Source organism: Muscardinus avellanarius, assembly GCF_963383645.1.
Source record: "Muscardinus avellanarius genome assembly, chromosome: 1".
NCBI lineage: Eukaryota > Metazoa > Chordata > Mammalia > Rodentia > Gliridae > Muscardinus > Muscardinus avellanarius.
Genome location: NC_137786.1, coordinates 62,790,699 through 62,802,521, shown reverse-complemented (window position 1 = coordinate 62,802,521; position 11,823 = coordinate 62,790,699). Strand labels below are relative to the sequence as shown.

Genomic DNA, 11,823 nt, shown 5'->3' with positions numbered 1-11,823 from the left:
TTTCCCAAGTGCCTTAGAGGCAATCTCACATCCAACAGGTCTGATATTAAACTCATTGCCTTTCCTTGGTGAGTAGTACAATCATCTGTCTTGTTTCCCAAACCAGAAATCTGGAAAACATCAGCAGTTCTTCCCTTTCACCTAACCAATTATTGATCATGAACCCTCATTTCCATTATCATAACACAGCTATCTCATAATCTCACCAAGTGGTGCATGCCTGTGCAGCTGGGATTACAGGCATATACCATTGAATCCATCTAAGCTAGCTTTTCTTAAAGTAATATTCCCAAGTTGAGCATAGTGGCACACACCTGTAATCACAGTACTTGGGAGGCTGAGCCAGGAGAATCTCGGGTAATGGACTAGCATAACTTAGTAAGACCATGTTTCAAATTTTTAAAAAATAGGGCTGAGAGTATAGCTCAGAGGTAGAAATCCCCTGGGTTCAACCTAGAACCACCAAAAATAAACAAAAACAAAACCCAAAGGTAAGTTTCCAGAGAAAGGAATTGTACAAGTCATTTACCCAGATTCTCATACACAGCAGAAGAACAGAGGTCACAATCTGTTATCCTCAACAGAGCCCACTGGAGATTTTTCCAAAGCATTTTTCTTGACCTTTCATGTATTTGTCTCATCCTCTTAGCTACATTATAAACTCACTATTGTTGGGATTGAGCTATTAATGTTTTATCTTGCCTGATGATTTTTGCCTACAGTTAATATGTTGATGAATGGTTTTTTTATTACCTTTTATTTGTGTTTGTGTCATATTGAAGATTGAACCCAGGGGCATTCTACCTCCGAGCTTCACCCCCAGCCCTATTTTTTTATTTATTTTGAAATAGGGTCTCACTAAGTTGTAGAGGACCTCACTAAGTAGCTGAGGCTGGCTTCGAACTTGCGATCCTCCTGTCTAAGCCTCCCAAGTACTGGGATTATAAGCATGTGCCACTATACCCAGCTGATGAATAATTTTTTAATATATAACATGAAGATTATTTGCATGTTGAAATACTGTTGCATTTATATTTTAAAATATTGTATTTTAGGTTAAATATCAAGGGGAAAAAATTAAAGTTAGCTTCTACTCTCTTTTAGTATTTGTGCAGAATGTCGTCAGATGAGGACAAATTCTCACTTCCCATTGTACGGAATGACTCCAATCCAGGCAGTTCTGTCTCCTCAGACCTTCAGGTAGGAAGAGACATATCTAAATTTATTGTTACTTTCTCTAATTTAAACAAGTGGTAATTTATAGAAAAATCAGATATAAATTTTTTATTTATTTACTCCATTTACAATGGATTCTTTCAGTTTATAATAATGTCAAAGTTCAGGAATTACTTGACAAATTTTAGGAGTTACTTTACATTTCTTTTCAGAAAGTTATGAAGTCTTAAACACTTTTTGTACAGTGTACAAATTAACATAATAGGAAGAGAAGAAAAAAGTGTTCCTTGAAATTTTCTCATTTAGCTACCTCTCATGAATGTTTTCACTTTTAATGCAAATTAATGTCATATCAAACCATCCAAAGTTCTAGAGCCCAAAGTTCCCTTGTGTTCTACTCACTGAGCTTCTAGTCCCTGTTGCCACAACATTCAACATAATCTGCTGCCCAGGACCTGGACATTGACAGATAAATTGGACCATTTGACTATAGAAGATGTGATGTTTACATGAAGTATTTTAAATTTCTATTGTTTATAAATGTTTTATCACTAAAAATACAGATTCAGATTCCTGGATATTTATTTATTTATTTATTTATTTTGCGGGTGTGGGGATGGAACCCAGGGGCATTCACCTTTGAGCTACACCCCCTGCCCTACTTTTTATTCTTTATTTTGAAACAGGGTCTCACTAAGTTACAGAGGGCCTCACTAAGTAGCTGAGGCTGTCTGTGAACCGCAGTCCTCCTGTCTCAGCCTCCCAAATACTGCAAATACAAGCCTGCGCCACCATGCCTGGCTCTAGATATTTGAAATGAGAGAATACTAACATGGTATAGTTTGAGTTTTGTAGCTATATCACTAAGTGGGGAAAAATTTGACTTTGTGTTTATACATAGGTAAAATGTTATCAATTCTGTATAGTATGCAAGAAGCTTTGGAGAATATTTTATTAAGCAAGTTGTTTTCATTGAAATTATAGATACAGAAATTGGAAAGGTATTAGAAAAATACCTGGGCATTTACTAGGATAAATTAGCCTTGAATCATGACATAGATGGGTCACGCTTACCTTCCATTTTAAGGGTACCTCTCGCATGTAGTGCTATATTGAGGTGACAGTCTTTCCTGCACTCTCCATCCCTGCCTTGTCTAAGCTTCCCTTTAAGAAAGAAGCGGTTAACTCGTTTCGACTAAAATATAGACATCTGTAAGGTATCAAACTGTCATTTTTGTCTAAAGACGAAGGTTTAAATGAAAAGACTAGATCATGGGGCTGAGGACATAGCTCGGTGGTAGATCATTTCTCTAGCATGTGCAAGGCTTTGGGTTTGATCCCCAGCCCTACAGCAAATAAAGAAATCTCGTCAGTGGATTTTAAGAGAGGTAAGGGGAAGAACCTTCCCAACCTGTCAGAAATTATTTTGTAATTGGTTAACTGCTTGTAATATCAGCCCTACTGAGAATCTGTTTATTAATGTCCCTTAAATTATGACGCTTTTGGTTCTTATACTGAAGTTGAAAGCCTGCCCATATTTCATGTGATACCATGTTATTATTTGGGATTCTAAAACTGGAAACATTTTAAAATATAATTATCCAAAATGATTATAAATCTATACTGTTTCATATATAGTAAATATATAAATCCAAACACTTGATTCAAAAATTCCTCATTAATTGATATCCCTCTTAAGGGTCTTTATTGTTACTATTTCAGTTTTGTGACAGCTTCATAAACCAGAAGATGGTAAGTGCTGTGCATGAGCAGCATCCATGGTACTTATTATACATTGATAACTTCCCCTAAGCGCAACTCAAACCGTCAACAAGTTGCCTTGACTCGAATGGTTGAGTTATAGGTTGAGCTAGGGTCGTATCAGTCCAGCTCTTGTGGAGCGAGGGCACAACCAAAATTACAAGTTTTGGTTCTTACTCTAGGATTCTTATTTACCTTAGGAAACAGGTTATGTTTGACAGTTAATAAAATCAATATTATTTATTTGGTCCTTGTATTAGGGTTTTCTGAGTAAGAGAAGACATGGTAAAAGGGGTTTTTCAGATCAGCTTCCAGACCAAAGCAGTGTAGTCTTAAGTGGCCGCCTGCAGGTAGAGAGCAGACGTGCTTTTCTCAGGAAGAGCCATGCTTGCCTTCATTTACCTCTCTTCTTTTTATTTAGGTCTCCTGCCTATCAGAACAGTGTTCCCCATATCAGGGCAGGATCAACAGTTTTTAGAGTAATATAAATCTTTTTTTCAAACAATTTGACTTAAATTGTCAATATAAAACATTAGAAGAAAACTACAATCAATAAAATTTATAAACTCAAACGCCTTTTGTCCACCTTGATAAATGTACATTTGAAATTAGAGCATGTTAGAATATCAGTGCAGTTTTATATGCCTAAGTCCAATTTACTTCTATTATTTTGAGTTACCTAATAAGAAGAAAATTGTGATTCTCAATGAGTAAGTGAAAATGAAAGCTTTTTAATAGCATGTCTCGTCTTCAGGTAAATTTATGTGAGGCATAAAAATAAGTGGTAGAAATTTTATGATTATATAGAATCACTAACAGAATCTAGCATCTCTTTAAACTTTGAAATTATAATTTTAACCATAAATGTAAAAATTGCACAAGATGCACTCAAAAGACTCAAGCTTCAAATAAAGTAAAGGCTGAAACTCTTTGTACTATGATAAGCATATAACTATTATGGTAATTAAATTTCCTTAGAAGGCTGGGCGTGGTAGCACACACTTGTAATCCCAGCATTCGAGGCAGAGACTGGAGGATCACGGTTCATGGACAGCCTCAGCTACTTAGCGAGGCCCTTCGCAACTCAGTGAGAACCTGTTTCAAAAAATAAAAAAGAATAAAAAGTAGGACCAGGGGTGTAGCTCAGAGGTAGAATGGCCCTGGGTTCCATCCCCAATACCGCCCCAAAAAGAAAATTCCTTAGAACAAAAAACCAGTACTTTAATATATTACACATTGTAAATGTAATAATGCATTATTGGTTATTGGCTTCTCATAGGAAGAGTATGAAGAACTGCTTCGTTATGCTATAGTGACTCCAAATATCGAATCCAGAGCTTCACAGCCATCTCATCCTAAGGGAGAAGTGCCAGATGTTAGAATTCCTACTGCAATTGATAATATTCTTCATAATCAAGGTTATGTATATTTTTCAAGACCTCTTACTTTAAAATAATATTGAAGCTGGGCATGGTGGTACAAACCTGTAATTTCAGTACTTGGGAGGCTGAGACAGAAAGATCCCACATTCAAAAACAGCCTCAGCACCCCAGCAACAATGTAGTAAGACTCTCGCAACTAGTAAGACCCTTTTTGAAAAAAAAAAAAAAAAATTAAAAAGAGGCTGGGGTGTAGCTCAGAGGTAAAATGTCCTTGAATTCAATCCCCAGTACCATGCACACAGAAAAAACTATCAAGTTTACTAATTCATGCTATCGTGGATTTATGATTGTGATAATACCTCTCCAGATGAGCAATTTCCTCATCATTGGTATGTATCCATACTATATGGGTGATCTTACATTTTACCATGTTATTCCTGACTCTTAATGACAGGTGGAGTTTTTAATTTATTTGACTTCTACTTTTATTGGGGGAAAAAAAAAAAACCCTGTACCAACTATATGTGTCTTATTGGAACATTTTGTATCTCAGTTCTTATTCCACAATTTTTTTTTTTTTTTTTGTGTGTGTGTGTGTGTGTGGTACTGGGGTGGAACCCAGAGGCTTTCTACCTCCAGGCTATACTCCCAGACCTAATTTATATTTTATTTGGAAACAGGGTCTCGCTAAGTTGCTGAGAGCCTCACTAAGTAGCTGAGGCTGGCTTCGAACCTGTGCAATCCTCCTGTCTCAGCCTCCCAAGCGCAGGGATTACAAGCGTGAGCCACCACACCCGGCTCCTTATTCCATAATTTTATGCCAGGATTGTTTGAGAACTAAGTGCCCAAACCCAATATTAAAGATGGTCCCTAGGTAGCCCTCAGAATTCCTAAGTTACTTGGATGAACACACTCTAGTACTTTCCCAACAGTATTTACATGCACACGGAGGACTGCTTGGCGTATCAGCACAAAGATCAAGCATTTGTGGACTTCAACAACAGAACTGAGAGTAAATGCAAACCAGTATGACACTGATAGATGAATGAAAGGTAGAAAAAGGAGGATAAGACTCCTTTTACCTACCCATTCTTTGTTTCCTAAGGTACAAGCTCTCAAACAGCTCACCCTAAATAAATGTTCTTGCAAAGAGCACAGAATACATTCCTTGAAGAACCCCAATAATGGACAGTTATCACATTACAGCCATAACTCCAAGACCTCTGTCCTTGAAGGCACATGATACAGCTGCCTCCGAGTCAGAATGCTCCTGGGTTTCCTGTACATCACAGCCGTAGTTTCTGTTCTGCACTCCCTGTAGATAGGACATGTTCATTGTTCCTCAGTCTTCAGCCTATTGGGTTGGAATAACACATAGGATCATAGGACCAGAATCTTAAAAATATTTTTTACTCTGACAGAAATTTTCTAGCAGAGCATGGTGGCACACACTTGTAATCCCAGTATTTGGGAGGCTGAGACAAGAGGATTGCAGGTTGTTGGCAGCCTCAGCAATTTAGTGAAGTCTTCCGCAACTTAGTGATTCCTGTTTCAAAATAAAAAATAGAATAGGGATGAGGATGGAGCTCAGAGGTAGAATGCTCCAGGGTTCAATCCCCAGTGCCACATCACACACACACACACACACACACACACACACACACACATTTTCTATCCAAATTTTAGTATCTTCAAAAAGGAGGAACCTTGGATTTTTTTTCTTTCTGCATCAGTAAGTAATCTCAATTATGTGATTATATTGAGTACCCCAGCAAGCACTTCTTACTGAGCAAACCCAAAGTACTGAGTACTTGCATACAGATTTAAATAAACAAATCAGTGTTGTAGCCCTTTATGCCTCTACCCTTCTGGGGATTACCAAAAGTTTACCTCCTCTCAACAATGCCAGTGGTACTCCTGTCCTCCAGTGACACAACTCAGGCATCTTCTTTGCCCCAGCTCTCCAACATTTCAGGGCTGTCATCTGGATTTTAAGACCATAGCTCTTTTCTATCATGTTAAAGGGCACTTATTTGTTCATGTTCAGCCTTTTCCAAAATGAATTTGAGATTAAAACATATAACATATAGTGAGTGTGGATGTTCTGATACTTTGTTGACTTGTACTGTGCAAACTTATCACATGTTTTTATTATTGTTGTTGTTATCATTATTGGTATTGCAGTGATATTTGTGTTAAGTAGGGTATGTTGAAGTCGCCAAAGTATAAATAGGCCTCTAACACAGCCAGTCCTGTGAGATTTTCCCCTTGCCTTCTTGCTGTGTATTGACTAAAGATCCTCAGGTGGAAGCAGGGCAGTTCTTGTTCTGGGGGAACCAGTGCTGTGGTTTGATTACAGCTAGTGAAAAGCAGCAGGCTCTGGAAGTACTAGTGTCCCAAGGTAGCAAATCTTTTTCTGAGTTCTATGGTCTTTCACCCAGTCCCTCTCTTTAGTGTGAACTTAATGCCTGAGGAGACTGAATCCTTTCACATAATTTTGGTGGCTATGATTGAGCTTTACAGTGATATGATAAGCCTTCCTAGTCTTAAGATTTTCTTCTTCTTCTTTGTCTTCATATTCTTGTAGTTCCAGGGTATGTTGTATTTTCTTTGTTCTAAAATCTTAATTTTGTACTACTACCATCTTAAATTAGGCATTGTGTTTCAGTTTAATAATATTTTTAAAACTTTCTTTTCAGCAAGAAATAGCTCTATAGTAAGAGAAACTGCAATGGAAGTTGGAAAAGGAAGTGATTTAAATATTTCGAGCCAGTCAAAGACAGATGGTATGACTTTTCCTTAGTTTTTTTTTTTTTTACTAATATGCAGCACTTTTTGGTTTGATTAACACTGTCTATATAACAACAAGGGTAATATCAGCATATTACCTATTGGATTTTTAAATGCTATTATTTCTAATTATTTTAAATGATAATATTTAAAATAATTTTACAAAATTCCAAAATAGTACAACTAAAGCAGATTAATGTATTATAATGTATGGTGGCCTTTCTTAAAACAGCCAAATTAGAAGGCAAGTATTTTGAAAGATACTAGTGGGATATTAAATTTACTGGGACATTAAATAGGTTAGCCAATTAAATCTTTTGCAAACCAGTGTACTCTTTCCCAACTTTCAGGCTTATGTGAACCAATATAATTATTTTTGTCCTATCTTTATACTACCTGTTCTTTCACTTACTGTATTTTTTTAATTTGCTCAATGTTTAGCTTAACTTTATTTTAAAAAGGAAATTTTGTTTCATTTGTTACTAAATATAAAATTAATATACACTTACTATAATAAAGTAATGGTAAAATTAAATATATTGAAAACAAATTTATTAACTTTTATCAAATTATTGTTGGTGGTGTATTGAACCTGAAATTTGCTTTGACTTCGTTGGAAGAAGAGATTAGCTAGGGCTGAAAGTATAGCTTAGTGGTCCCTGGGTTCAATTTTCAGTACTGCCCCCCCCCAAAAAAAAACCCAGAAAGACAAGATTAGCAATGTTAATGGCTTCTAAATAAAACAGAGAATTATAGAAATGGCAGGTATTTTGCTTTTTGTGTGTGTGTGGTACTGGGGATGGAACCTAGGGGCTTTCTATCTCCGGGCTACTCTCACAGACCTATTTTATATTTTATTTGGAAACAGGGTCTCACTAAATTGCTGAGAGCCTCACTAAGTAGCTGGGGCTGGCTTCAAACCTGCGAGATCTTCCTGTCTGCTTCCCAAGTACTGGGATTACAAGCATGTGCCACCATGCCCAGCTGTATTTTGCTATTTTTAAAAAGTGGAAAAAAATGAGTTTTTCTAAAGCATATACTTTGAGGAAACTAAAGTTTTGAAGGCATACTAGAACCAGATTAAGGTATTTTCCTTATTATTATTTTTTTTTGGGGGGGGTGGTACTGGGGTTCCTGGAAACCCTTCTACCTCCAGGCTACACTCCCAGACCTAGTTTATATTTTTTATTTGGAAACAGGGTCTCTTAAGCCAACGAGGCTGGCTTCGAACCTGCGCAATCCTCCTGTCTCCGCCTCCCAAGCACAGGGATTACAAGCATGCACCAGCACGCCCAACATGAAATAATTTTTTTTAATGGAATATTTAGCCAGGCATGGTGGCGCGCGCTTGTAATCCCAGCATTCAGGAGGCTGAGACAGGAGAATCAGGGTTCACAGACAGCCACAGCTACTTAGAGAGGCTCTTTGCAACTCAGTGAGACCCAGTTTCAAAATAAAGAATAAAAAATAGGACGGGGGTGTAGCTCAGAGGTCAGATGCCTCTGGGTTCCATCCCCAGGCCCACAAAAAAAAAAAAAAAAAAAAAAAAGGAATATTTTCTTTACTCTGTGATTCAGTGTTGCTTATTGTGAAAACAGTTTTAGCCGCCATTTAAAAATGCCTCTAAGCCGGGCGTGGTGGCGCACGCTTGAAATCCCAGCATTCGGGAGGCTGAGACTGAGGATCACGGTTCACGGCCAGCCTCAGCTACTTAGTGAGGCCCTCTGCAACTCAGTGAGACCCTTTTTGAAAATAAAGAATACAAAATAGGGCAGGGGGTGTAGCTCGGAAGTCAAATGCCTCTGGGTTCCATCCACAGACCTGCACACACAAAAAAAAGAATAAAAATGCCTCTAAGGCCTACTGCACACGCTTAAAATCCTAGTGCTTGGAAGGGTAAGAAAAGAGGATTGCAGGTACAAGGCCAGTTTAAGCAACTTAAGGAGAACCTCGGCCGCTTAGTGAAACCCCATTTCAAAATAAAATAATAAAGGAAAATAAAAGTAGAAATGCCTCTTCCTTTTTAGTTTCCTCACTTGTAATAAAACTCTTGAGCAGTCTAATCTCAGACAGTCCTTCCAAGTTCTTAAGTTAATTACATGATGCTATATTTTTAGACAGTATATTTTTCAACAATTAAAAAGTAGTCTTTGCTTTTCTTGTGATTGTAGATCTAATTGGTAAAATTCAGTTAAAAAAAAAACATTTTTGTACTTTGTCATTCTTCCTCATTCTTTGGCTTCCTTAACTATCCTCAGAAAATGCAGGTGATATGCAGGTAATGTTTCATAGTGTGATGACACTTAACCTTGTGGGGTTTTTATGTGTGTGGGGTCTGGGGATAGAACCCAGGAGCATTCGACCTCCAAGCTGCACCCCCTGCCCTATTTTTTATTCTTTATTTTCAAACAGGGTATCACAAAGTTGCAAAGGGCCTCACCAAGTAGCTGAGGCTGTCCGCGAACCGCGATCCTCCGGTCTCAGCCTCCCGAATGCTGGGATTACAAGGGTGCGGCACCATGCCCGGCTACATTGTGGAGTTTTTTTATTTCAAACATACATATTAGGGAATGATTTTCCCTTTTGCAGGGAATTCTTGAAAGATTTACCTTTTTTATTATTTTTATTTTTATTTTTTGGTGTTGGACTTGAACCCAGGGGCATTGTACCTTAGACCTAAGCCCTTCAGCCCCTTTTCAGTTTGAAACATGGCCCCACTATAGGTTGCTAAGAGTCTTGCTTAGTTGCTGAAGCTAGTCTTGAACCTGCAACCCTTCTGTGTCAGCCTCACCAATATTGGGATTACAGGCATGCACCACCATACCCAGCTTGAAAGATTTACTTTTAAATAACAAGTTCTGCCAGGCGTGGTGGCACACGCTTGTAAACCCCGTGCTTGGGAGACGGAGACAGGAGGATCGCGCAGGTTCCAAGCCAGCTGCGCTGGCTTAAGAGACCCTGTTTCCAAATAAAAATATTAAAAATAGGTCTGGGAGTGTAGCCCGGAGATAGAAGGGCTTCCAGGAACCCCAGTACCACCAAATAAATAAATAAATAAATAAATAAATAAATAAATAAGTTCTTAGTGTGTTTGTCTTTGTTTCAGTTAATAAGAGAAGAAAGCATTTCAATCTTGGTTATTAGAATGCTCATAACATGTAAGATACATGAGAAATAAAGATGGATATTCTATAATTCCAGAATAAATGTCTGATAAAACATTAACTTCTCTATTTTATGCTTTTATACCAGTAGCCACATTCAGGTGTACCTGAAAGATAATCTCTTCTCTGTGTTTCTCTCAGCCTCTCTAGTTGACAAACACTTGGTATCCTTTGGTAATGGCTTCTTACCAAACGAGGAGTTCCCAACTTGGCCTGACTGCTACAATTTTCCTTTTATTCTAGGTTCATCACCAGTATTGTCACCAAGAAAACCTTCTCACCCAGTCATGGATTTTTTCAGTTCCCATCTTTTAGGTGACTCATCAGGGTCTAATTCTACTCGTACGGATGCCCATGAGATAATTATGGGTGATCGTCTTGTTTCTGATGAAAACCTTCAGAAAATGGAAAATGTCCTTGATCTCTGGAGTTCAGGTCTGAAGGTATGGCAGTTGTTCAATTATAATTACTTAATATGCTGTGCCATTTTGTTTTACTCTTTACTGCTTCTTTTTAAAATTTCTTTTTATTTTAATCTTTAGTTTCCTTAGAAGACTAGCTCAATGTCTTAGGCCTGTGTTTCTCAGTCTTTCATGTACGTGTGAATACCTGGGGTCCTGCTGAACTGTAGCTCTGCACTCAGTAAGTCTTGGGCAAGAGCTGAGATTATACATTTCTATCAGTGCGTTTGGTTTAGAAACCATACTTTAAGAGGCAGAAGTTTGAGCCGGGCGTGGTGGCGCACGCTTGTAATCCCCGCGCTTGGGAGGCTGAGACAGGAGGATCGCGCAGGTTCAAAACCAGCCTCAGCTACTTAGTGAGGCTCTCAGCAACTTAGTGAGACCCTGTTTCCAAATAAAGTATAAAAATGGGTCTGGGAGCGTAGCTCGGAGGTAGAAAGCCTCTGGGTTCCACTCCCAGTACCACCAAAAAAAAAAAAAAAAAAAGAGGCAGAAGTTTGAGAAATTGCTAGAACAGTACCTATACTCCATTGAATTTCTCAGATGTTGTGAAAGGCTTACTTTATGTGTGATTGAGACCTTTGGGGCCTATGTTATAATAATGGTTATTGGAGTCCAGCACTTGTAGTCCCAGCCAGTAGTTGAGCAGAGGGTCACTTGAGCCCAGGATTTCAAGATCAGCCTGGGTAACATACACAATGAAATAGCAAAAAAAAAAAAAAAAAAAAAATTAAGAATAATAGAAAAACAATCTTAATTATGACTACTAGAAGTGTCTTCCTTTTGTAAAATAAAAGGTATAATTTTACCAATAAGTATTTGCCTAACAGCAACTCTAATAGCAACCACATGTATTAACAGGAAAATTATAAAAACTTTTTTATTTGGCAGTGTTATTGCTTCTAAATAAAATATTACAGAAATGGCAAGTTTCTATTTTCAAAAAAATAGAGAAAAATGTCAGTTTTCTAAAGTATAGTTTCAGAAAACTGAAACAAGTATTCACATACATAAAAAAAAAAACTAAATTCCAGAAATAATCTTTTAGCATTGTTTCTACTATTCTCCCCTTGGGACAGGTTTCATACT

General features: G+C 37.7%; 1 protein-coding gene across 2 annotated transcripts in view; it reads left to right on the top strand.

Annotated features, from left to right (window-relative positions):
* Positions 1–1,116: 1,116 nt before the first annotated feature.
* The window catches only part of POC5 (POC5 centriolar protein), a gene marked incomplete at both ends in the record, with an annotated part of 29,870 nt that continues 19,163 nt past the window's right edge, over positions 1,117–11,823 (top strand). The window contains 4 exons of one of the 2 annotated variants that reach the window (XM_080703651.1): positions 1,117–1,200; positions 4,217–4,355; positions 7,037–7,105; positions 10,529–10,716. In XM_080703651.1, the coding sequence (XP_080559777.1) occupies positions 1,117–1,200; positions 4,217–4,355; positions 7,037–7,105; positions 10,529–10,716 (480 nt within the window). Of the gene's footprint in view, positions 1,201–4,216; positions 4,356–7,018; positions 7,106–10,516; positions 10,717–11,823 lie in introns of both variants that reach the window. The other variant, XM_080703650.1, reaches the window with a different exon arrangement.